The following is a 22,290-nucleotide window of genomic DNA, read 5'->3' as shown; positions in this document are numbered from 1 at the left end:
CCTGTGGATTCCTACATAACTACAGTTCCTCATGACTAAGGGGGTCTATTTCTTTCTTCACATTCTCTCCTCTTGGTACTTCTGGGAATCCCCAAGAAAGGCTTACGTGTCCACAGATCTAACAGGGCTGCAGACTATGCTCTCAGTCAGGCAGCCATCTTGGTCCAGAAACTGCTCCTCTTCTCCCTATGGGTCTCCTCTTGGCATTTGGTAACCTGTTCCTGGTCTGGGCCATGACCTCTCCACTCCATATTGTCCCTGGAGTTGTCAAAAGCCCCGCGTCTATCATGGTCCATTCAGGAACACAGAAATATCTCTAGTCTTTCAAACCAAGGGAATTTATTACCAGGGAGTTGGTTACCCAGATGATGGGACAGCTGAGAATCCAGTCAGGGACTGGGAGGTAGCCCAGAGATTCACCACAGCAGGAAGCTGCGTTACCCCTTGAGTTGAAGGGAAATATGGGGGAGGTGGTGTTCCAGAGCCCAGAAGCTGACCACCTGAAAGGAGCTAGAAATATGATGGGGGCTGCCTGGCCGGGGGGGCTGCCCAGCGGGAGCTGGAGTCCCAGAGAGACACAGCCATCACCGGGGCTATCATTCAAAGCAGAGAAAGAGGGAGAGAAATACCCTGACTTCTCTCCTCCAGCTCTCCAGTCTTCCTCCAGTCCCTCCCGTTGGCTAAGCCTATCAGGAAGCAGCTGACAAAGGATCCTGGAAATGTAGTTTCCTGTAGTAGAAGAAAAACTTGGTAAAGCACAGCTTAAATATGACTGTTTCATTGAACAAACTTCACCAAAGACTCAGAGTTGATAGAACACAATTACAACACAGAAAATAAAAACTTAAACATAGGTCCTTGGATATCACAGCCCATTACGTCCAGAAGCCAAACCCTCCACACGATCCTTTATGGGCCAGCTCTCCTGCCATAGGCTGGGCCTGCCATTGTGAGACTGGGGCCAGCCAACCTCTCCCCACAAGCAGGGCCCTTTGAACATGTCCACCCTAACCAGAGTCTAGTCCCCTTCAACATTCTGGGGGGCCCAGCAAGGAGGAGAAAACCATTTCCCCTCACGCCCTGCCCCAAATGCCAATCCCAGTGAGTCATGCTAATCTCTCCAGATGTAGCTCTACACGGAAGAACCATAGGTTGGCTGAGCAGCTTGAGTCTTCATTGTTCTGAACCAACAGCCCACTTATGGATTTTGCCCTCACCTCTTGCACAACAGAAGGAATCGCTAAAGTTTGAGATCAGTTTTTTTCTAACCTGTTGCAGATTCCAGACCCCAGAGACTCAAAGTAAGAGGCCTGGACATCCGAACCTGGCAGCCACTCAAGGAGAAGGCTGTTCCTAGGCACATTGGCCAGCACGGGGGACCAGCCTGGACATGGGGCACAAGGAATGCCATCGGATTCCCTGAATCTCCTCCTGCCAGAACAAAGGCAAGGAGTGATAGCTTTTCCTTTGATTCAAGGAACATTCTAGAACATATTTTTTGCTCCCTTGTCCAGTTTCCTCAGGGTAAATCCCCTGGGAATGGAACTGCTGGGGCAAAAGATAGGTAAGTGCTGAAGTCTTTTGATATCTACTGCCAAATTGCTTTCTGATAAGAATGTGTATCATGGATTATCGTTGCCTTTTCTGCCTCCCAGCTCCTAGATAAACCACTAAAGAGTCTTGGGGTAAATCAGGTCCCAGCCGCCAGACCAGATAAACAAGCCAGCCTGTCAGTGTTGCTGTCTTTTGCAACTAGGAAGGGAACTCCCTTGGATCCCGCCCAGGACCTGGAATTCAGGAGTGCACAAGCCAGGTACCTTTGTACCCCTGCTCCCCTGGCCCCAGTCCCACCCTCTCCTTCTGTCCCCGCCCCGTGCTCAGGTGGAGCCAGCTGCCAAGGTGGCAAGGCTTCCCAGCCCTGGAGCTGTGCGGGGCCCAGAGTAGAGGTCAAAAGAGGGCTCCGTGCTGGACCCGATGAGGATGCTACTGACCATCCTGGCTGTGGGATCCCTGGCTGGTGAGTGCCTACCTGCCCTGTGGTCAGACCCTGCCACCCTCGCCCTAGGAGTCCCTCACACTCCACCCAGCCCCAGCACAGCCAGTTTCAGTTTCTTCTCTGCTAGGGCGGAACTGGGTGCCAGATTCTCCTGCAAAAGCAGATGCCTAGCTCAAGGCGCTGGGGAGGAGGAGAGGGTGCTTCAGGCCCTGGGTTCTCCCAGAGACTCAATTGACTCTCAAGTCTGGAGACAAGGGTGGGAAGTAGCCAACTGTCTGAACTGGGGGTCCCAACCCTCCCTACCCCAGTGGATGGAGAGTTGGCCTGGTGGAGGCGGACATACCTTGGCCCCTCTGATCATCCTGATAGAAGCTGTACTACCCATTCCTCTGCTGCTGGCCCACACCAGCCTGACAAGGGGAGGCAGGGGAGGGACAAGATGGACAAAGCCTGAATCCTGCAGTGCCGTTGCCTCTCTCCATGCCCTTGTGCGGCCTCTTCCAGCCCCGTTTGCTGGAGCTGAAAGAATATTTTCTCCCAGAGTGGCCAGGTCTACTATATGAATAGGTCTTAAAAGAACCAGAGTCCTTTTGAAAACAGGACTAAAGGGCATAGTTTTCAAATCCAATAAAGTAGATTTGAACTCAACATTATGGAGAACTATCAGACAGACGTGTGAGACTCTAGATGGTCTTTCTGCTCCCCAAAGACATTAAATAAAACCCAGGGATCTTTCTCAGGAAAGCTCTCAAGTCAAAATGTGGTCTTACCAGGAACCATCCCCAAAGCCAACTCTTCAGACAGGGATTGGACTGGACAACTGGATGGAGAGGGATGCTGGTGAGGAGTCAGCTTCTTGGATCAGGTGGACACTTGAGACTATGTTGGCATCTCCTACCTAGAGGGGATACGAGAGGGTAGAGGGGGTTAGAAACTGGCAGAATGGACAAGAAAAGAGAGTGGAGAGAGGGAGCGGGCTGTCTCATTAGGGGGAGAGCAATTGGGAGTATGTAGCAAAGGTGTATGTAAGTTTTTGTGTGAGAGACTGACTTGATTTGTAAACTTTCACTTACAGCACAATAAAAATAAAAATTAAAAAAAAAAGATTTAAAAAATGTGGTCTTAACTAAAGGGAAGAGGAAGCAGCACCTTCTCGCTCAAGGGCAGGATGAGGCAGCTGGCTAGGAAGAGCCAGGGCTTTCCCCAGTGCGGTCCTGGGTGCGTGCTGACCTGACCCACAGCTGCAAGGGACTGATGAGCCCGGCCCCCATCCCGGCCCCTCCAGTCTGTTTTCCCCTGAGACCAAGCTGAGCATTCCTGGCACACAGCCTACTATGGGCCCGGGAGATGTGATGCATTCCCAAGAGCCCGAAGGTATGTGCCTTCAGACTCTCCATGCTGGTTGGAAGCTTTAAGATGGGGACCCATGAGAAACAGTCCTCTGGAAACTGTTAGGGGTCAGTAAGCTCACTTAGGGGGTCAGCAAAAAAGAGGATAACTCTCAATGAGATGGAATGACACGGTGGCTGCAACAATGGGCTCAAACGTAACTAAGACTGTGAGGATGGCACAGGACCGGGCAGCGTTTCATTCTGTTGTACACAGGGCCTCCTCCCTGAGTCAGATCCGACCCAACGGTATCTAACAATAACAACAAGATCACTTTGGAGTCCATGGATGGCACAAAATGTTAATCCTAACCAAAAGATTGGCAGTTTGAACCCACCCAGAAGTGCCTCGGAAGAAAGACCTGGAAATCTGCTTCCAAAAGGTTACAGCCTTGAAAACCCTATGGAGCACAGTTCTACTCTGCAACACATGGGGTTGCCATGAGTTGGAATTGACTTGACAGCAACCTATAAGGTCACTTTGGGGACCCAGGTTCTCCCTGCCCCCACTTTTTTTTTGGTTTGTTTGTTTCCAAATCTTTCTTTTTCTCACTGATTTTTTTTTAATTAATTTTTATTGTGCTTTAAGTGGAAGTTTACAAATCATGTTAGTCTCTCATACAAAAATTTATATACACCTTGCTATACACTCCTAATTGCTCTCCCCCTAATGAGACATAACACTCCTTCCCTCCACTCTCTTTCCTCGTGTCCATTTGGCCAGCTTCTGGCCCCCTCTACCCTCTCATTTCCCCACCAGACAGGAGATGCCAACATAGTCTTATGTGTCTACTTGATCCAAGAAGCTCATTCTTCACCAGTATCATTTTCCATCCTATAGTCCAGTATAATCCCTGTCTGAAGAGTTGGCTTTGGGAATGGTTCCTATCTTCAGCTAACAGAAGGTCTGGGGACTATGACCTCCGAGGTCCTTCTAGTCTCAGTCTGACCATTAAGCCTGTTTTTTTAATGAGAATTTGGGGTCTGCATCCCACTGCTCTCCTGCTCCCTCAGGGGTTCTCTGTTGTGTTCCCTGTCAGGGCAGTCATTGGTTGTGGCTGGGCATCATTTAGGTCTGCTCTCAGGCCAATGTAGTCTGTGGTTCATGTGGTCCTTTCTGTCTCTTGAGCTCATAATTACCTTGTATCTTCGGTGTTCTTCATTCTTCCTTGCTCCCGGTGGGTTGAGAGCAACTGATGCATCTTAGATGACTGCTTGTTAGTGTTAAAGACCCCGGATGCCACTCTCTAAAGTGCTACCCCTACATTCTTAAGCTGATTGCAGAGAATGTTGAATTGCTTTTTGTTCGTTATTTTTTAGCTTCTCTAGTGATTTTTTTTTTTAGTGATTGGCGTAAATTTGGTTTTCCATACAAATGTGAAAACTTTCCTTTTATTAAGGCCACCAGGCTGCTAAGTTCTACAACACAGGTCTCCCAGGGTTTCAAAATGTAGACTTTCATCCTGAGAAGTGCATAAATGACTCAGACTGAGGAATGGATGATAGATTTGAGGAGGAAAAGGAGCAAGTCAGGCAGGAGGAGAGGTGAGGCCTTGTTACCCCAACACCTCCTAAAAGATTTGGGCCTGCTGGGGTCCACCCACCCCACTTCAGGAAGCCAACTTCAGTTCCCTCCTGAAAAGTGTTGTGAACTTCACCCAACCCAGGTGCCCCTGCCTCTGCCACGACCCCCCCTCCAATTCATACAGCCTCTCTACTCCCCACCCAGGACACTGACCCCAACCAGCAACCTTTCCCACTGAAAACCCTGACCTACGACCAGGGGAGGCCAAGCCCATGCCCAGGCAGACCTAGCTGTCTCTCAGATGCCGCCCTCTCCCTCTCTGTTCTTGACCCCACCATCCCACCTGAAGCCACCTCTCAGTTCTAACTTCAGCTGGACTCCATCCCTCAGCCTAAGACCCAGCTCTGAATCCAGGACCCATTCCCCGACTTCAATCCCAACCAGACTCAGATCCAAGCAAGATTTCAGGCACGTGTTGGGGTTCAGAAGCACAGCCATCACATTGGATAAGGTAGTAAGACACCCCTCCCCTCCCCCAGTCCTATTCTGGGGGCTCTGAGAAGCCTGCAAGACAAAGATTTCTGCAACTGCTAGGCCAGGCCGACGCAGATTCAGAGAGAACAGTTGCCTTGGGTTTAACCAGTGGATGTGCAGCATGACTGGACTATCCGAATATTCTTCGCCAGCCCCACAGGTGCCTCCCCAGTCCACGGACCCCTCTTGCAGGAATACCATAGACTTGGGGGACGGGAGTAAATAACTATCCACTCCCTCTCACCCTGGGCCTGCCGGTGGTGATGCGCCTGTCCAGGGGCAACACACACACACCCAACACACACACACACACACACACACACACGCAAGGCCTCAAGCACTGATTTGACTGGGTTGGCACCAGCTTGCTTCCCACCCCAGTCAACCAGAGCCTTCTGAGCATGCTCAGAGCCAGCTGCCAGCCCTGGCCACCATTTTCCTACACCTCCTTCCTCACCACAGGCCAGACTTGGAGGGCTGAGGGAGGGGATTTGTAAATCAAGGGCTCTCATTTATAGTGATGATTGCTTCAGAGGTAGCAGCCCCTCTCCTTGTCCCTTTCTTGGGGCTCAGGCCTTTGCTGTCCTTCCTTTGCCATAATATTAATGATTGGGAAAAGCCCGAGGCTGGAAGAGATGGCCACCAAATCTGTCAGAAACAGCTTCTCCCCTCCTCTCTCCTCCCACCCTCCTTAAGCTGATCCCATTACCAGGGGCCTAGGCCTCTGAAGCTCCCCCCAACCCATAAGAAAGAGTGAATAGGACAGCCCCCTCCTTATAGCGTGAATCTCTTGCTTTCCCGGGTCCCATCCCTTCAGACTCAACACACCTATATTGGCACCTACTTCATGCTAAATACTTTCACAGACATTGCCCCACAACCAGTTTAGCACTGGGATGAATATGGTAGGCACTGTCATTTGCTAATTGTGACGTTTGGTAAATGATCTTCTCTGAGCCTCAGTTTTTCTTATCCACAAAATGGGTATAGTAATAGCAACCACCTAATCAGATGGTCAAAAGAATTTAGTGCCTGGAGCCCGGTGAGAACTTCTTAAATGGTAGCTGCCACTGTTTTCTTTTAGGTAAGTAGAATTATTCCCATTTCAGAGATGAGGAAATTGAGGTTCTAATTGCTTAAACAACTCCCCTAGGTCACCCTGACTGTGCAGGGCCTCAGTCTGTGTGGCTGCCAGAGGTGCCTTTACCTTAGTGAGAAGTCAGCGTGGTGTTTAGCAAGCAGAGAGGTGGAAATTCACAAATACCTCTTCCACCATTGTTTGAAATAATTGACTTGGGGCAAGCTCCTTCTTACGAGTTTTAGTCTAATGTCTCTAAACTGGGAGGGAAGACACCAATTTCAGACTGTTAAGAAGTAAATGAGGGACAACAAGTCTTAGAGAGGATGTGAAGAAATTGGGACCCTTAAACATTGCTGGTAGGAATGTAAAATGGTGCATCCACTTTGGAAAACAGTTGGCAGTTCCTCAAAAAATTAAATATTAAAGTACTATAAAAAACCTGTTGTCATCGAGTCGGTTCTGACTCATGGTGACCCCATGTTTACGAAGTAGAATTGAGCTCCATAAGAGTCTCTTGGCTATAATCTTTATGTAAGCAGATTGCCAGGCCTTTCTTCTGCAGCCGCATTGGGTGGGTTCGAACTGCCAACCTTTCAATTAGTAGTCAAGTGAAAACCATTTGTGCCACCCAGGGACCTAGAGGTACTATATGACAGCAATTCCAATTCGATACTCAATAGAATTGAAAACATGTCCACACAAAAACTTGTACACCAATGTTCATAGCAACATTATTTTTAATATTTAAAAAGTAGAAACAAGCCAAATGTGCATAGACTGATGAATGAATAAACAAAATATGGTATATCCATACAATTGACTACTTTGCAGCCATAGAAAGGAATGAAGTAATGATATCTGCTAGAAAATGGGTGAACCTTAAAACATTATGCTAAGAGAAAGAAGCCAGACACAGAAGGCCACATATTGCATTATTCTGCTTAGATGAAAAGTCCAGAATAGGCAAATCCACAGACACAGGAAGTAGACAAGTAGTTGCCAGAAGCTGGGGGGAGAGGAGAATGGGGGGTGACTGCTAACGGGTACACGATCCCTCTTTGGAGTGATGAAAATGTTCTAGAATTAGATAGCTATAATGGTTGCACAACTTTGTGAATATACTAAAAACTATGAATTGTACACTGTAAAAGGGTAAATTTTATACTATGTGAATCATATCTCAATACAAAAGAAAAAAAAAAAAGGAAGTGAACGAGAGCAGAGAGTGGTCAGTTAGCCCAGTCTTCCGTGTGCGGGTGACGTCAGTCCTCGCCTCCCTCTTGTGGGGCAGTTTGGTAAGAAGGCTTGGCGGGGGAGGGGGTCTATGAGTCCATTTGCTCACCCTACTCTCATCCCCCTGCAGCCCACATTGCTGAGAACACCTCGAATCTTCTTCAGCACGTGAAATTCCAGTCCTACAACTTTGAAAACATCCTGACGTGGGACAGCGGGCCAGGGAGCACCCCAGACACGGTCTACAGCGTGGAGTATAAGACGTAGGTTTCCCTCTCAGCCCAACTCTACTCTGAAACCAAGCCCTCTAGGGAAATCCCCCCATCCCCACATGCCCCATTCATCAACCTGGACTGACGCTACACTGTCCCTCCTAGATCAAGCTCTGCTCCTTTCTGTTTTGTTTGCAGAGGGAGGATAAAATAATGGTTAAAAGTGTAGGTTCTCGAGTCTCACTGCCCCGCTCGAATGCCACTCTAGCTAGCCTGTGTGACCTTGGACAGTCATGTAACGTCACCAATTCTCAGTCCCCCCATCTATAAAATTAGGATAATGAAGTATCTTCATCCTAGGGTTGTTTGGTGGATAAAATTAGATAAAGAAAATAGTTAACACTTGTGCCTGGCACGTAATAAGCTATCAATAATTGTTTTATTATTATTAGCAAGATTGGGTCATCAGAAAGTTGTGCCCACCCCCCCCACCCTCCCAGTTGGCCCCCTGCCACGCCATAGCAGCCCACATTCCTGTTCCTGTGCTTTCTTCCCACGGAGGGGAAGAGGGTTGGCATGGGCTCAGGAGCCTACAAACCTGGGTTCCATTCCTGGTCCTGCCACTTCACCCTGTGGCAAGTCACTTCCACTCTCTGAGCTTCACTTCCCTCATCTGTAAAATGGGAACAGCAAGGTCTGTCTCAAAGGACCGTGGAAAGGATGAATGCAGACTGTGGACTGTGTTCAAATCCTGGCTTCCCACATGCATAGTTTAGATACTTGGGCAAAGTTTAGTCCTTTGCGCCTCAGCTCCCTAATTTGAAAAAGAGTGAGAGCAATGGATGAACCTCACAGGACCGTTGGTAGGACTGACTGAGATCACCCACTTACGGGACCTGGGATACAGACATGCTAAGTAAACATTTGATATCACGATCATTATTAATAAGTGTTGGGCCTAGAACAGGGCCTGCTCACAAAAGGTACCGCCCCATCCCTCCCTCACCTGCAGGTACGGAGACAGCAAGTGGCTGGCCAAGGAGGGCTGCCAGCGAGTCACCTGGAAATCCTGCAACCTGACCGCGGAGACAGGCAACCTCACCGAGCTCTACTACGCCAGGGTGACCGCCGTGAATGCAGGGGGCCAGACAGCCGCCATGATGAGCCACCGGTTCAGCCTGCTGCAAGACAGTGAGTGGGGGAGAGGGAAGAGGAGAACACAGGGGTGGACCAGCCTCTTCTCTGGAGCGGGTGGGTGCAGGGGCCAGCGTGGCTCTGCCTCCCGGGAGCAGTTAGGGAGATGGCTTTTAGGGAAGGTGCCCCTGGCTCCAGAGCATCTCCAGGGTGTCGCTCACTTTTCTCCATCTCCACCACCTCCCAGGTTCACACCGTCTTCGTCTCACCTCATGACCACAGCCACAGCCTCCCAACTCATTTCCCCCACTCCCTCCTTGACCTCCTCCAGCCCATTCTCCATGGGGCATTCAGAGAGCTCTTCTCAAGCCATAAATTTGGCCCTCTCACCCCTGCTTAAAACCCTCCAATGGCTGCTCGGGGGCTTAAAGTAAGATCCAGCTCCTTGTTATAGCCTGCCAGGCCCTTCCCACCTCTCTGTCCCCATCTTGGCCCCTCTCCCTGCTACATGGATCCTGGAATACGCCAAGCTCTTTCCTGCCACAGTGCCCTTGCTGCTCCCCAGGTCTTGCCCTTCATGAGGCTGTTTTCCAATCCGTAGGTGTCAGCTCCAGGTCACACCTAAGTGAGTTGAGCGTCCCCACCCCCAGCCCTGACATGCTGATTTCAGTAGATCACCATCTGTTATTATTTTCTATCGAAATAACACCGTTCATTCTCTTCATAGCTCATATCACAATCCGCATTTATTGTGTTTGCTTACGTGTTTATTATCTGCCTCCTCCACTAAAATGTGAGCTCTGTGAGGGAGTGTGTGGGCTGTGGAATCCATGTCCTCCCTGCTCTTAGCACAGGGCCTGGCACATAGAAGACGCTCAACACTTAATTGTTAAATGAATGCATGAATTCCTGAGTAGGTATGAACTGCCAAGCTCCACACACAAGCTAAACACATAGTGATAGTCACCAGTTGACTTAAGAGTCACATTATTTTTTAAGAAAGTAGGAAATATAATTAAGCAAGTGTTCTGTTTTGTTTTGTTTTGTTTTGTTTTCCGGCTTGTTGAATTAATACTGGTTCATTGTAGAAAATTTGGAAAATGTAGAAATACACAAAGAAGAATAAAAGCCACCCGAAATAACCTCAACATACGAACGTAACTGAAGTTACTAGCAACTGTACCCAGTATTTTATAATCTTGTTTTCCCCATGTAATAGTATCATGAACATCTGCCCCTCATTAAATATTTTTCATAGCATGAGATCTCCCAGCTATGAAACTAGTCATTCTATGGGCACTCTAATTTACTTACCTAATCCCCTTTGTGGGGACAGTTAGCTCAGTTTTTCAATTCTATAGAGAACACTGAAGTGAACATCCTTCCAGCTCATATATTTTGAATCGTGGTTGGTCAATTGATCCTCGAAGAATTTTTATAAATGGTTCAGGGAAAGACTTTTGTATATGCACCTTTTTAGAGGGGAAATCCATAGCATTCATCAAATTCTCAAAGGAATCTGTAAACCAGTAAAGGTCTTTGGGTTATTTGGAAAATTTCATCTTGAGAGAGACTGAAGTCTTCGGTCTGGTCTTTGAGCCTGACAATATTGAGCTCCCCAGCCATTATTTAGCGTATGTTGTTGAGTCATCAGTCCCCAAAACTGTCATTGACAATAGAGTAGAGAGGAAGGGTTGTCTGGGGGAGCCTCAGGTGGCCACGGAGGGCATGACATGTGCAGGGAGGAGTACGTGCAAGGTCATGACCAACCTAAGGAGCCAGTGCCCCTTATCCTGGGCTCTTCCCTCCCACCTTGGGTCATCCGTTTCCAGCCTTAAATCCAAACACCAGTTGCTTACAGAACTTTTCTCTTTTCACTTGTTTGTTTAGCTGATACTTTCAGGAGCATAGCTGGGGTTGGGATGGGAGGAGAGAGAGCAGCCATTTCCCATCACCCAGGCCAGGCTCAGAGACTGACCACCTACTCTGACTTTTTCTTTTTCTGATTTTCCAGCTACCATCAAACCGCCTGATGTGACCTGTATCCCCAAAGTGAGATCTGTCCAGATGGTTATCCATCCCACCTCCACGCCCATTCATGCAGAGGACGGCCATCAGCTAACCCTGGAGGAGATCTTCTTCCAGAACGTGTTGTACCGCTTAGAGCTCCAGATCAACCGCACCTACAAAATGGTAAGTGTATGTTATGCCCTGATCCTTTCCTGCCTGGGAAGTAGAAAGGGGACGTGTCATACAAATCAGCATTTCTCAAAATGTGTCCCTTCAGAGGCTCCCTGAAGCCCAGCAAACATCACCAATCATAGCCTCCCTCTTATAGATTCACTTGGTAAAAGCTCTGAGAAGTCCTGCAGAGCCAAGACTCCAGTTCCGATTTAACACAAGTCTCTCCAATTTATTTGACCAGAGACTCTTCTTTTTTGGTATAATATGGACTTTTTTTTTTTTTTGCCTAACACCCATTAAGATCCAGAGGGAACAACGTCTATTAATGTCTTCAGGTACCCACTCTGGGAAATGCTGAAATCAATTTCTACTGCTTCAATTCTTTCTGTTGGTTCTCCATTATTTGTGGGAAATGGAAACAGGCAGCGTCTTTTCTTCTTCTTTTTTAAAAAGTGTTCCTTTTATGGTAAAAAAAAAAAAAAACATATATAATAAAACCTTTGCCATGTCAATCTTTTTTACATGCACAATTCAGTGACATTAATTATATTCTCCACGTTGTACAACCATCATCGCTATCCATTTCCAGATTTTTTCATCTCCCTTAACAGAAACTCAATGCCCCTTCAGCAACAACTGCCCTTGAAAAATCTGTTCTTTTAACCAAAGGAAAAAACACTGCCATGAAAGAACCAGGTTTCAGGAGGGTCGAATTCGGTCTACAGTGTTTTCCCTCCCCTGTCTTTGGAACACTTGATAGGAGACTACTTACTCTGTGCCTCCTTTCTTCACTGGTAAAATGACAGTCAAGGCATCCCTAAAATTTCCCTAAAAGTTGAAATTCTGTGGCTCTGTGAAATGCTTAAAGAGCACTGGTGGTGCTGTAGTAAAGCACTTGGCTGCCAACAAAAAGGTTGGCAGTTTGAACCCACCTAGCACTCCAAGGGAGAAAAACCTGGCAATCACAGCCCAGAAAAACCCAAGAGGCAGCTCTACTCATCACACCAGTTCACCATGAATCAAAATCAACTCGACGGCACCTAATAACAACTCTAATCATTGCTGTCAAGTCAAATTCCAACTCAGAGTGACCCCATAGGACAGAACAGAACTGCCCCATAGGGTTTCCAAGGCTATACCCTGGTGGCGTAGTGGTTAAGAGTTAGCTGCTAACCAAAAGTTCAGCAGTTCAAATCCACCAGCCGCTGCTTGGAAACCCTATGGGGCAGTTCTGCTCTGTTCTATAGGGTAGCCATGAGTTGGAATTGACTTGATGGCAATAGGTTTGGTTTTTTGTTCTTTTTTTTTTTTTTTAATCTTTACTGAAGCAGACCACTGTATCCCTCCGCCTCGTGGTAGCTGGTGGGCCTGAACCACCAACCCTTGGTCAGCAGTTGAGTGCTCAACCACTGTGCCACCAACAACATAAAACACTTGTATTTTGAAGTGTCCACACATCATAACCTGTTACATAGTAATCATTACACTAATGATAGGTAGAAGGCTCGAACATAGATTAACACAAATGATATAAAAGTCATTTCCTTTTGTATTTTTTTTAAAATGTGGTATTTTTCCCCCTAGCCTGTGCCGCTAATCCATAATCCCATTGAATAAATATTTATTTCCAGCTTGCTCTGTGATTCCTGCATTCAAGGAGTTTATAATCTAATGGGTGAGGAGGGAATTAAAACAAGAATTCAAACATCTGTAGGTAGAGTAACTTAAGAATATGGTGGGGGGAAATGATGTTGCCTTCCAAAAAGTTTTCATCATTGATGCCAATACCAATTTCTGAGCCCTTGCTGTATGCCAGGTGATTTGTACATGTCATTTAGTCTTCATTACAGCCTTTTGAAGAAGGTGCTACTCTCTCCATTTTTCACCTGAAGAAACTGAGGCTCAGAAAGGTTAAGTCACTTACTCAGAATTGCTTAGAAAATAATAGCATAGCCAGGATTCAAATCCAGCTCAGTTCAAAGCTCACATTCCACCCCCCCCCCCCGCCCCCGTCTACTCTGTTCACAACAATCAGAGAGGAAAACTTAGGACATTTCTGGAAAGCACAATTTGGCTGATTAACTAATTGCTCAAAATGTGGTCCCAAACCAATTTCATCAGAACACCTGCAACACGTCTTTAAAATGCAGGTTCTTCCAACCTACCGAGTCACCTTTCGACGGCTGCATCCCTGGGGTCAATTGTGTTGATGATGATGGCAGCAGCTAGCATTTATAGAGTAAGTCCCTGGGTGGCACAGATGGTTTGCTCTCAGCCACTAACATAAAGGTTGAAGATTCTAACCCACCTGGCAGCGCTGTGGAAGAATCTGCTTCCATAAGGATTACAGTCAAGAAAACCCTATGGAGCAGCTCCACTCTGCAACACATAGAATTGCCATGAGTTGGAATTGACTTGATGGCAACCAGGTTTTTTTTTTTTTTTTTTTGTACTATATGCCAGGCACAAGGAGCCCTGGTGGCACAGTGGTTAAAGTGATCGACTGCTAACCGAAAGGTTGGCTGTTCGAAACCACCAGCGACTTCAGGGAAGAAAGATGTGGCAGTTGGCATCCTAGAGATTTACAGCCTCGGAAACCCTACAGGGTCGCTATAAGTCAGAATCGACTCAACAGCAGTGGGTTTAGTGGGTATGCCAGGCATTGTTCTAAGTGAATGTATGTCGAGTTTCATGGCTGATTGGATGTGAGGATAAAGCAGAAGGTAGAAGAATAGGAATGAAGAAAGCAAACTGACTCAAGGTTTCTGGTTTGGGGAGCTGGAGGTACCATTTTACTAAGCATGATAACCCAGGAGGAGTGAACAGGGTTTCTTGGGTCTATATGGGGATTAGCCTGTAAAAGGAATCACTTTCAACTCTCTGTCACGTTTAGCACCTCGAAGGGAAACAGAGAGAATACGAGTTCCTTGGCCTGACCCCTGACACGGAATTCCTTGGGAATATCATGATTTGTGTTCCAAACTGGTCCAAGGAGAGCGCCCCCTACATCTGCCGAGTGAAGACACTGCCAGGTAAGTTTAGCAGAATCCAGAGGGAGAAGGAAGTCCTGAATTCAATTGTTGACTCCCCTCTTTCCTGTTACCAAGGTAAGGCTTGGCAATGCTCTGGAAAGCTATGGGAGGGTTATTAGTGTTTTATTAAGGTTAATCTTTGTTTAGACATGAATGAGTTAGCTGACAGGTATCATAACAAATGTTTAATCTGCACCCTCCAGCCTATATCTGGATTTCCTCTCTCTGACAAGCTTCCTATGTATCCTGGCAAAGCAAATTCACCTTAATATTAACCCAAGTAAAATATGCTGGGGGAAGGGGGACAGAATCTGCAAAGAAGACAGCAGAGAGGATAAAAAGATCTCTCAATATCTTCCAAAGCCAAATAATAATATGGTGATAAAGATAACTAGCATTTTTGCCATGCTAACGGGGACTATGAGTTGGAATCAACTTGAAGGCAACAGGATAATGGGGAACCAGGACTATAGAGTATTAGGTGTTCCCGGGTTGTGAAAATGGTTAACTTGCTCAGCTGCTAATAGAAGGGTTAGAGGGTAGAGTCTGCCCAGAGCCACCTCAGAAGAAAGGTCTCCTCCTGAAAAATCAGCCACTGGAAACTCTGTGGAGCAGAGTTCTATTCTGACACACATGGGGTGGCCGTGAATTGACTCAACGGCAACTAGAACCAGGTACCAGGCACTACCAAGCACATTTCTCCTAAGTAGTCTATGAAGCAGGTACTGTTGTTATCAGCCTCATTTAACAGATGAGGAAACCAAGGCTCAGAGGGGTTAAGTAATTTGTCCAAGTTCCCACAGGGTTTGAACCCAAGCAGCCTAATTCTGAAGACCATGTCCTCACCACTGTGCTACTATAGAAATAGTTCTGAATCATCTGCTTGGTGAGACGGTGTCCCATTCTCCCTTCCTCTGCACACAAGGCTGAAACTTGACTCGTCATAGGCATCATGATACTTTCTTTAGTGTTTATTTTCACAGACAGATAAAAATATTGTAATGCTCAGAGCTGTAGGTTTGTAGGATGAAAATGATAGCAGTGGATTGGATGGCTTTAGAAAAACAGTCTTGACCTTAGTCATCATGTTCAGATTAACGATGTCAGTGGGTGATTTCTGTTCCAACCGTGCCAACAGTTGTTGTTGATAGAGACCCCGTGTGATAGAGTAGAACTGCCCCATAGGATTTCCTAGGCTGTAATCTTTACAGGAGCAGATCAACAGGTCTTCCTCCTCTTTCAAAGAGCTCTGGGTGGATTCAAACCTCCAGCCTTTCAGTTAGCAGCCAAGTGCTTAACCTTTATACTACCAGGGCTCCTTGCCAATGTTCAGATGGAGTTGAATTCGAGACTGGATACGGTACCTGGTATGGTGGAAAGAGGAGTGCCACGTAAGGAGTGAAGGGGCTCGTGGAGGACTTAGTCTGGCATCAGCTAGCTGCGTGCCCTGGGGAAGTCATTCAGCCTTTCATTGGGAGCTAACCCTTCATCTGTCAGGCGAGAGGGAAGAGGAGATGGGGCCGGAGGTGCAACGTGGGAGCTACAGTGATGGGGGGGCAACTCCAGCTGGGTGGAGTCATTGTGGCGAAGCTGCTGGTCCTCAGCTTTGTTCAGAAATTCGACACCTCAGTTGTCCGAGGGGCCCAGAGAGGGGTGATTTCTCCACCAGAGCCCTGGTGCATTACTTTACAGGGAAGACATGCCTAGTGGAACAGCTGGCACTGGCCACTGGTACGGGACATGCCCTTACTGGGAAAAGGGCCCCTGGGGAGCCCAGAATAGAACTTGGCAAAAGGAGAGCTAGAAAAAGGAAGCCGGCTTTATGGGATCTGAGCTGAGAGCGTATATATGATGTATGATCCTCTTCCCTGGATCATACTAGACAACTCTTGCCCCATCCCTCCCCCACCCCATCCTGCCTGGCTTTTTACAATGTCTGGACCATCCCACCCTTCTCCTATTGGCTTGTCCTTACATGAGTTAGTCCATGAGCTATATATCTAAGGCTATATATTCTTTTATACAAATCATACTTCTTGGTGACTAAGATAGAAGGCACCTTATTCTTTAAAATAAATTATATTAATAATATATCCTACCATTTTTAAACACCTACAATATTGCCAAGCACTGTGTTCAATGCTTTACATATATTATCTCATTTAGCTTTTATAACAATCCTGTAACATCACCCCCATTTTACAGATGAGGAACTCCAGGCTCAGAGAGGTTAAGCAACATGCTGTGGCCACACAGCTGATCAATGAACCTAGCTAGATCCATCTGAATCCTGGCCTCTAAGCACCACTTTGCAAAGTGGTCTATAGCTAGCCCCTTCTACTCCATCCTGCCACTGTGTTCTGGGGTCTGCCTTACCCTCAAGAGTTCAGACCCCCCACTGTATCTACCTCTCAGGATTCCTGGGAAGGTCACAGAGCATCATCACAGCCTTTTGATGCTGAAAGGGCTCTAAGGGTCATCTCGCCCCATATCCTCATTTTACAGATGAGGAAACTGAGGTATCATAGAGTAGTGGCTGTGAGGATGAGCTTTAGAGTTACATGGGTCAACCCTGGTGTCTCTGCTGAGTAGCCACATGGCCTTTGTCAAGTCACTTAGCCTCTCTGAGACTCAGGCTCCTTATCTTTAAGAGGAGAACATCCCTATACCTCTGAGTTGTTTTGATGATTTAGTTGAATAATATAGGTAGAGCACCCAGTAGAGTGCATGGCACATAGTAAGACTTCAATAATCACTGGTTACTGTTGTTAATAAATGATGAACCAGAGAGGGTAGTGCACCAGAGAAAGGATGCACAGCACACCAGTAGCTGAGTCAGAACTCTAACACCCAGTATTCCTTAATCCCAAGCCAGTGTCGCTTTTATTACTCCACTTTGCCTCCCCTGGGTGAAATAGCATATGAGAAATATGTCAAACCAGAGAATGTTCCAAGTCCTTATCCTGTCCTTGTACAATGAGCAATGGGTTTCCAGTAACCTTAGGCATGTCATGTAGAGAAATTAGGGCCAGGTCATCTCCCTGGAGCAGTGATAGCCGTACCGTGTGACAGGGGACAGGGTATCACTGAGGTGGGAAGCTGACCTAGAGTAGCCTGAGACACCGGGCCGAGGGAGAAGCTGAGAGTGGGCTAGAAGTTGAGGCTCCAGCGATTCCGGGGTCCCAGCGATGGCCGAGGTCATTGGCAGGTGGTAATTAACTCCCCAAGCTGAAGCCACAAGGGAGGCCAGGAACAGAAGAAAGGTGCTTAAAGAGTCAGAACTCCTGGATAATTCAAATGTCAGTTTACCAAAATCTCTACCAACCTCTTCCTCATCAAGCCCTTCACAAGTCCCACTTGGACTGATGACAGGAAGTGGTCATGCCAAGAATTGGCTGCACTCATCCAAAGATGCCAGACCACAGGAAGAATGCCCAGGCACTGGAGCCCTTAGTTGTCCCTCTCCTTCCCTCTTAGAAAGAGTGGTGCCTTCCCAGCCTCCCATCCCCAGCAAGGCCCTCCCTGGTACCCAGACCATTACCTTGGTAGGGAGGTGGGAGAGCAGGCCCCTTTCACTGTCACTTCTCCCTTGCCTCTGCCCCACTCCCTCACCTTAGACCCAGGCAATAGGGGACCATCCCTGAGCCCCATAGTTTAGAGGCCCCTCCTCAGAGATGAAGAGTCTACACAGTAAAAGAGCTAGATCTACTTTGAGCATTTGGCCTCCCTTCTAGACAACACCCTGGGCACCTGGGATCCTCAAATCCCCGTGCAAACAGCTCAAGCCTGCATCCAGCCTGTTCAGACCTTTTTCCTGGGGTTCTTCCTCCTGAGGACAGACATTCTGCTGAGTGCAGACTCTTGGCCCAAAGGGTAGCCAATGGGTGGCTATTTGTGGGGCCATGAGTGGCCTTAGCCATGGGGTTTGGGCCAGGCTCCTGGCAGTATGAGATAGAGCTGAGGTGGGCTCAAGGCCTCACAGGGGCTCTCCCTGCACCTCCACACTTTGGCACAGTACCCCAAGAAGTCCGAGAATTCTAAATTCAAGCCTGACCTTGCAGGTTGTTAGGAAGAGTGTAGTTGTCAAGATGGGAACATAGAGCATGTTTTATTTAATAAGAGTGTAAAAGCATGCTTTACGGGTAGTGGATGTTTAGACATCAATATGGTGTGTGGGTTAGGCCCCTGGGTGGTCCAAACTGCTTGCTCTAGACTACTAACACACAGGTTGGTGGTTCGAACCCACCCAGTGGTGCCGTGGTAGAAAGATCTAATCTGCTTTGTAAAGGTTATGGCCAAGAAAACCCTATGGAGCAGTTCTACTCTGTAACACATGGGGTCACCTTGAGTTGGAATCAACTCGACAGCAACTGGTTTTGATTTGTTTTATGGTGTGTGACCTTGCCCTGGCCCTGCAAGTACTAGGGTGGGAGAGGCTCCCCAAGCCTCACCTGACAGGGCAGAGTAGGAAGCGCCCCCAGTGTGCAGCACTCACATTTGGGATCCAGCCCAGACCCAGACCCCAGCCTCACCCTTCATTCTCTGACCTCTTGGCTCACCCAGATCGAACGTGGACCTACTCCTTTTCGGGCGCCTTCTTGTTCTCCATGGGCTTCCTCGTCGCTGTGTTCTGCTACCTGAGCTACAGATACGTCACTAAACCGCCTCAGCCACCCAACTCCCTGGTGAGCAGTCCCAGCTGGGTTGAGAGGGAAAAGCCCAGGGGAGGCCCTGGGGCAGCAGAGGCACGGGCTGGGACTCCGGCTCTCCCTTAACTGTGGGGATCAGCACACAAAGCAGAAATTAGGTCTTGTTTCTCCCCTTGAGGAGCTCACAGTCCAACTGAGAACAGGCAAAAGCGTGGCCTGCGGGTCTTGGAGTGTGTTGTAGAGGGACAAGGGGTCAGGAATAGCGGATTAAAAAAAAAAAAAAAACCAAACCCAGTGCCATCGAGCCGATTCTGACTCGTAGCGATCCTATAGGACAAGGTAGAACTGCCCCATAGAGTTTCCAAGGAGCGCCTGGTGGATTCGAACTGCCGACCCTTTAGTTAGCAGCCGTAGCACTTAACCACTTCACCACCAGGGTTTCCAGAATAGCGGATATGGAATAGAAAATCAGTGCAGCTTGAAAGCGTGCAGGGCCTGGCAGGTACCACAGGCATCGAGTGAGCAGGTCGCTGTCATGGGTGGTTAATGGGAGAGATGGCGGCTGTGGTGAGCCGCAGCCTCATGCCCTGTCTGAATGGACAGCTAAGTGTGGCCACATGGGAACAGAGGCCCAGTGTTGCCAGATCCTTCCCTTTTTTCAAGAGAAGCCAATATTTCAGATTGTAATGTAAAATCCCCAATTCTTAATATTGGCAATTAATTTAAAAATGTAAAGCCCTGTGCAAGCCATACAAATCACACCAGCAACCCCTACGTGGAGGCTGGCTCTGCCTCAGCTGAAGTGTCAGGCACCGGCAGAGACGAGAGCGATCTGCACAACTTTCACCCATCCAAGGAACACGGTAGCTCTGAGGGCGTGTTGCTCAGTGTCACAGCCCAGAAGAGCCGTTTCCTGTAGAACTCTCCTGCCTTCCCTTAGTCCCATCCTTTCCCAGCTTGTCCCCTATCAGGCCCTGGGAGCTGGGAGCCAAGGAGCAATGTGGGCCACCACCTCAAGAGTGTGCTCCAACCCAGCCCAAGGTCTGGTGTCTCCTTCCTGGGTTGTGTACTTCCTAAAGGTACTGGGGAGCCCTGGTGGTGCAGTGGAGCTCTGGTGGCCTCGTAGTTAAGTGCCATGCTTGCTAACCAAAAGGTCAGCAGTTCAAATCCACCAGTTCCTCCTTGGAAACCCTATGGTGCAGTTCCACTCTGTCCTATAGGGTTGCTCTGACAATGGGTTTGGTGGCGCAGTGGTTAAGAGCTCAGCTGCTAACCAAAAGGTCGGCAGTTCGAATCCACCAGCTGCTCCTTGGAAACACTATGGGGCAGTTCTATTCTGTCCTATAGGGTCTCTATGAGTTGGAATCGAGGCTGTGATGGTTCAGGGGTAAAATTCTGCCTTCCAGGCAGAAGACCCAGGTTTCATTCCTGGCCAGTGCATCTCATGCACTGCCACCACTGTTTGTCAGTGGAGGAGGCTTGCATGTTGCTAGGATGCTGAACAGGTTTCAGTGGAGCTTCCAGACTAAGACGGAGTAGGAAGAAAGGCCTGGCTATCTATTTTAAAAAGTCAGCCATTGAAAACCCTTTGGAGCACAATGGTCCGAGCCCATTGTTCATGGCGTTGCCATGGGGAGCTGACTCAACAGCATCTAACAATAGCAATAAGAGAAACCAGAGCCTAAATCTCCCCTCCCTAAGATAACCTGGACTCCAGAAGTAGCCCTTAACTAAAGGCCTGGGAGCCCCTGTCCCCTCCCAGAGGCCCCAGCATTTAGAGGATTCTCAAAAGCAAGGGGGATGTGGAGTAACTATACCATGAAAAAGCTTCCCAGATGCCTCCCCACGGGGACCTCACTCACGTCACCATTGGGGCTTTGAACGTGCCCTAATGAGGTGGACTGTTGTCTCCACACAGAATGTCCAGCCAGTCCTGACCTTCCAGCCGCTGCAGTTCGTCCAGGAACACATCCTGATCCCCGCCTTGGACTTCAGCTGCCCCAGTGGCCTGGCCCAGTCAGTCCAGTACTCCCAGGTGAAGGTGTGCAGGCCCAGGGAGCCCCCAGGAGCCCTGCAGCTGCATGACCTGCCTGAGACCACCTACTTTGGACAGTCAGACATCTCTGTCCTTCAGCTTCATGACGTGCCACCTCACCAGACACCCTCCCCACTGTCCTATGCTCCGCAGGCTGGCCCCAAGGTCAGGCTCCCATCCTACACACCTCAGACCACCTCCGAAGCTGAGCTTCCATGCTACACTCCACAGACAATCTCCAAGGTCCTGCCTCCCTCCTGTGCCCCTCAGGCCACTCGGGACAGCTGGCCTGCATCCTATGGAGTGTGCATGGAAGGCTCTGGAAAAGACTCCCCGCCTGTGCCACTCTCTACTCCCAAGCACCTCAGGCCTAAAGGTCAGCTCCAGAAAGAGGTTCCGGTCAGAAGCTACATCCCGGATGGCCTTTCTCTGCAAGCCTTGACCTCCTTGGCTGCGGAGGAGCCTCAAGAAGCAAAATCCTCCCACCAGTATCTGGGAGCTCACACAGACAAAGTGCCTGACCTGGATGGGGAGCCAGGGATGCCAGGGTACCTAAAAGGCCAGCTCCCCTTGCTCTCCTCTCTTCAGATTGAGGGCTGCCCTATGTCCCTTCCTTTGCACACTCCTTCCCCTCCACAATCTCCCTCAGGCCAGAGTCCAAGTCACTGGGGCCTGCTAGAGTCCCTTGTGTGCCCTAAGGACGATGAGGCTCCAGTGTCCAGGACAGACACCAAGAACGCAGAGCCTCAGGCCCCAGACCTGGAGCAGTCTGTCGAGCTGGAGTCCTTTTTCAGAGGCCTGGCCTTGACCGTGCAGTGGGAGGCCTGAGGGGAGAATGGTTGGCGGAGGGCTTGCCTCCCTGTGCCCGCCGACCTCACGTCCTCAGTCATCACACCCAACCATGCACACACTCTGCAGCCCAGCTCCAAGTGGGTGCCCTTGAGAGAACCAGAGGGAGGGGACACTGGGCCCCTGCCACGGTGAGCTTCCCTTGTCAGAACAAAGAGACGTGATAAGGAGCTGCCGGAGGGTGTGTAGCATGTGCAAATGAGCAAGTATACGGGCCCTGGGAGGCAGGACCGGACAGTCAGAGAGCGAGGAGTTAATGCAGGGAGGCATCCCAGAGATCCAGGCCCCACTTCCTAATAGGCTGGCTCAAAGCTCTCCAGGAGCCTGGTTCTCAGCACCCCGGCACCCCATTCCCGGCCAGCTTCATCATCTAGTTTGACAGAACGCTGAGGCCTCTGCCTCCTCTGTGATTCCCCAAAGGTGAAAAAAGGAGCCTGG

General features: G+C 48.7%; 1 protein-coding gene across 1 annotated transcript; it reads left to right on the top strand.

The window, feature by feature from the left end:
- Positions 1 to 1,961: 1,961 nt before the first annotated feature.
- IL22RA1 (interleukin 22 receptor subunit alpha 1) lies at positions 1,962 to 21,831 on the top strand. The gene is made up of 7 exons (XM_049878268.1): positions 1,962 to 2,017; positions 7,888 to 8,020; positions 8,982 to 9,160; positions 11,118 to 11,296; positions 14,181 to 14,319; positions 18,883 to 19,004; positions 20,887 to 21,831. Exons 1-7 carry the CDS (start codon positions 1,975 to 1,977, stop codon positions 21,829 to 21,831), a joined length of 1,740 nt encoding a protein of 579 aa, XP_049734225.1. The 5' UTR covers positions 1,962 to 1,974.
- Positions 21,832 to 22,290: the final 459 nt, after the last annotated feature.

Source organism: Elephas maximus, chromosome 3 (genome assembly GCF_024166365.1).
Source record: "Elephas maximus indicus isolate mEleMax1 chromosome 3, mEleMax1 primary haplotype, whole genome shotgun sequence".
Classification (NCBI taxonomy): domain Eukaryota; kingdom Metazoa; phylum Chordata; class Mammalia; order Proboscidea; family Elephantidae; genus Elephas; species Elephas maximus.
The sequence above is the reverse complement of the archived record's forward strand: the minus strand, read 5'-3'. Positions and strand labels throughout refer to the sequence as shown.